The 3,681-nt window shown below is 45.6% G+C and overlaps 1 protein-coding gene across 2 annotated transcripts in view; it reads left to right on the forward strand.

Moving 5' to 3' along the window:
• The window catches only part of ANP32A (acidic (leucine-rich) nuclear phosphoprotein 32 family, member A), a 39,255-nt gene that overhangs the window by 3,777 nt on the left and 31,797 nt on the right, over positions 1-3,681 (forward strand). Inside the window, exon 1 of one of the 2 annotated variants that reach the window (XM_010834506.1) lies at positions 7-122. The exons of the other annotated variant lie outside the window; for it this stretch is intronic. Coding sequence (XP_010832808.1) covers positions 81-122 — 42 coding nt within the window. The 5' untranslated portion in view covers positions 7-80. Of the gene's footprint in view, positions 1-6; positions 123-3,681 lie in introns of those variants that run through there. 2 annotated transcript variants of the gene reach the window in all.

Consider the following 3,681-nt stretch of genomic DNA (forward strand, 5'->3'; position numbering starts at 1 on the left):
CGGGCGGCGATGCGGACGCGACTCTAGCGGCCCTGACTGGAGCCAAGGACAGCAGCCGCTTACCCGGGAGGGACGAGTTGATGCGTTGGGGAAACGCCCTCGGGGCTGGGCTCTCCGGGAAGGTAGGTCGCGCTCCGTGTTTCAGGTGGGTGTTGCAGCAGCCCTGCTGCCTGCTAGGGGAGGCCCTCTCACTCTTCCTCGGCTTCTCCCCCTTTTATTTTTGCCCGCGGGAGGGCGGCTACAGTAGTAAATGTAATCCTAAACCGAGAAGAGTAGGGAATGAGGCTTGGTTTTTTAAAAGTCAATGTTATCTTTTTCCAACTGCCTTTCTTTGGCTGTTGACTGCGGAGCCAGGCAAGTCATTCGCGTCGCCAGCATCTCTCTCAGACTTTTTAAAGCTGATATCCATGCTGGTTAAGCACCTCACTGGTTAAACTCTGGTACACGTCTGCATGGAGACTAGCTTTCATGGCAGTGGCCGGCCAAGGCTGCCCAGGAAGCCAGGTTTAACTTTGACCTTTGGAATACATCGCATGATGTTTTCCAGACTGACTTACTGCCTAATTGGGTTCAAGTAGCCTGATATTAACTCCAGTTTGTGCAAGCCTACCAGGGATCCAGGAGCAGAAAATTGAGCATGAGTTCTGTATGGTCATGGTCAGTTATGTTTTGTTACTGGATTGTTGCTGCTGATGGCAGTTTTGAGCCTAAGGGCTTCACGGGGGAGGTGGGTAGTAGAACCACACAGGCCTGAGTTTAAATTCCTCCTGCCACAGAAGTAAGATAAATTTACCTGCCCCTGTGATCGCAGGCAGGTTAACTTAACCTGCCTCTTTGATTCTTGGTTTCCTCACCTGTAAAATGGGAATAATCCTATTTAATAAGTCAGTGACAAAACTGGCCTGATCTGGCCCTCAGGTGCTTAGTATGTGATAGTTTTATTTCTCAGATATTGGGGTACAATGAGGTACAACTTTGTGCTTCTATAGAGTTTACAGAACAAAAATAATAACTAATGCTTGTATAGCACCCATGTATACCTGTTACAGTTCTGAGTGGATAACACAAATCAATTAATCTAGTCCCCACAGCAGCATTGTGAGGCAGGTACTATCATTATCCTTATATAAACATAGGAAATCAAGGCACAAAGATGTTACCACAGCCAAACTTCAAACTCCATCCCTCATCTCTACTGCCTCCCCTGAAGCACCCTTACTTGTAAGGTACAGTGAGGAAAAGCTTTTTCTTCCCTGGTTTTGAAATGGTGCTACCCTAATATGAAAGTTTGAAGACTGGACAGCTTCTTAGTTGAAAATACCGAGGTGGGTGGGCAGGATCAGAGGCTCTCTGGATTTTCATGGGGATGGGGTGGGGAGGGGAGGGGAGGAGTCAAACATCTACTTTCCTAGATTGGGTTAGCACATCACATCTGGTTAGGCTGAAAGAAATCTGGGCTTTTAGGTGTTGGGGGACACATTTTGAGTAAGAGGATAAGCAGGAGCCAGTCAGGCAGTGGTGTGTTGGGGATCGTGCATGTAATGTGTTACCCACTTTTATTAGTCTCCTTCTGCAGACACAAAGCTAAACAGAATTGGCATGTCCTTGGTTTCCAAGACCTAGTTTACCAATAACACTTCTTGGATCATCTCACTTAATCCTCCAACAACTCCTTAAGGGTAAACCAAGGAGGGTGACATCCTCTCCTGGGAGGGTGAATCATTCAGATTGGAAGAGAAAGTAAAACAGCTGGTACATAGCAGAATTGGGTTCTCCTACCGTGAAACCAGAGATCCTTTAGTTAGACAGGAAGAACTTTGAATATTATTTAATTGTTGAGACCCATCACCAGAATCATCTGGGGAGCATGTAGAATGCAGATTCCTGGCCCCACCTCTAGACTGTGATTTAAGCACATGCATGTATACTCGTGTCTGACTCTTTGGGAGCCTGTGAACTGTAACTTGTCAGGCTCCTCTGTCATAGGATTTTCTAGGCAAGAATACTGGAGTGGGTTGCCGTGCCCTCCAGGGGATCTTCCTAACCCAGGGATTGAACCTGGGTCTCCTGCATTTGTTTAGCATAGGCATTGCCAAGTTTGGGGTGAGCTGCCTGTTTTTGTATTGTGAGCTAAGAATACTTTGTACATGTAAACACTGCAATCAGTTTGATAATGTGGAACACTTTGAATCCCAATTAAGTGAAATGTTATCCCCGCTTCCCCCTTGCAAAAAATTCCACTTGTCTCCTTGGACCTTTATTACCAAAAGAATTGTACTCATTATATATTTTGAATTTTATCAATAAAAGAATTGTGGAAATTTGTTTTCTTTCATTATAAAAAACTGCCTATGTAGTACTGTCAGTTTTGCTTTAGGTGAAGTTCACTATCTGGCCCCTTACAGAAAAGATTTGGTAATCCCTGGTTTAACAGATTGTTGGTAAGGAACTTTTGATCTGGGTGTTTAAAAATTTTTTTATAATTCATAAGTTTTTAAAGTTTATGTGGGTGGTGCTTTAGGGGTTTTTCCAAGTCCTTTTACATGTGGTGTTGATGTCTAGTAGAAATCGGCCTCGATCCATGAACATCCAAAAGAAGAGAAATCCTACTTGTTGCTGGTGTAAAATTGAGCATCCCTTCTATCCAGAAGTTGTTCAGTGTAACCAACCGAAATTCTTTATCTTGCCTATTCAGGATATTTCAAAAGGCTTTTGCATGTCTTGTAGTTAAATAGTTACTCTTAAGTTTTAGATGTCTTAGAGGTGGAAAGAACTTTGAAGTGCGGTGGTTTGAGTTTTGAGGCCTGGTAGGTACCACAGCTGTGTACCTGGTGGCTGACACTCAGACCCTCAGAGCACAGTTAACTGAAAAGCACAGATAATCCTGGAATCTCTAGTTTGGGCCTGCTGCTCTTCCATAGTGCGTGTTGCCTGGGGACGGACCAGCAGCAAAGTGGCTTTGAGTTCCAGAACCCTTCTTTGTACCGGTAGCCTCTTGTGCCTGAGCTGATGAAGGTATGGATAGATTGGCCAGACCTCTGGAGGAGGTGATAAATCTAAGAGTGCAAATCCCAGTCCCCATAACTGTGGCCTGTACTTTAAGGATAGCAGACCCAGTTCCCTCTCTGGGCCGCTGCTGCACCACCAGCCTCTCAAGATGACTTGCTCTGTTGCTGCTGCTGCTAAGGCGCTTCAGTCGTTCCGACTCTGTGTATGCCGACACCATAGACGGCAGCCCACCAGGCTCCGCAGTCCCCGGGATTCTCCAGGCAAGAATACTGGAATGGGTTGCCATTTCCTTCTCCCTGCACTGGACTTATACAGCCCTTCAGGCACGTGATTGAGCTCTGGAAGCTGGTCATCCAGAGTTTTATTTCATATTAATTTTATCACATTGAAGTAAAAAACCTCAGGACTGTTGGGTATCCTTTATGGAGATTGTATAGGACGTTCATCAGATGTGTCCTTTCCACATGCCTGCCCTCTACTCTACTGCATCACTTAGGAAAATGGCAGAGAGCTTGTTGCTGAGCGGTCAGGAACCCTGGTTGAATGATTTTGACCCAGTTGTTTAGTCTGCGTTCTGACTTGGTGAAGAGAAGGCCCATTACTCTTGGTGTCCAGACAGGGTCCTCCCTTCGAGATATTCACTGCCATGCCCTCGCTGGCAACACACACATT

This window comes from Bison bison, unplaced genomic scaffold (genome assembly GCF_000754665.1).
Source record: "Bison bison bison isolate TAMUID 2011002044 unplaced genomic scaffold, Bison_UMD1.0 scf7180017864034, whole genome shotgun sequence".
NCBI lineage: Eukaryota > Metazoa > Chordata > Mammalia > Artiodactyla > Bovidae > Bison > Bison bison.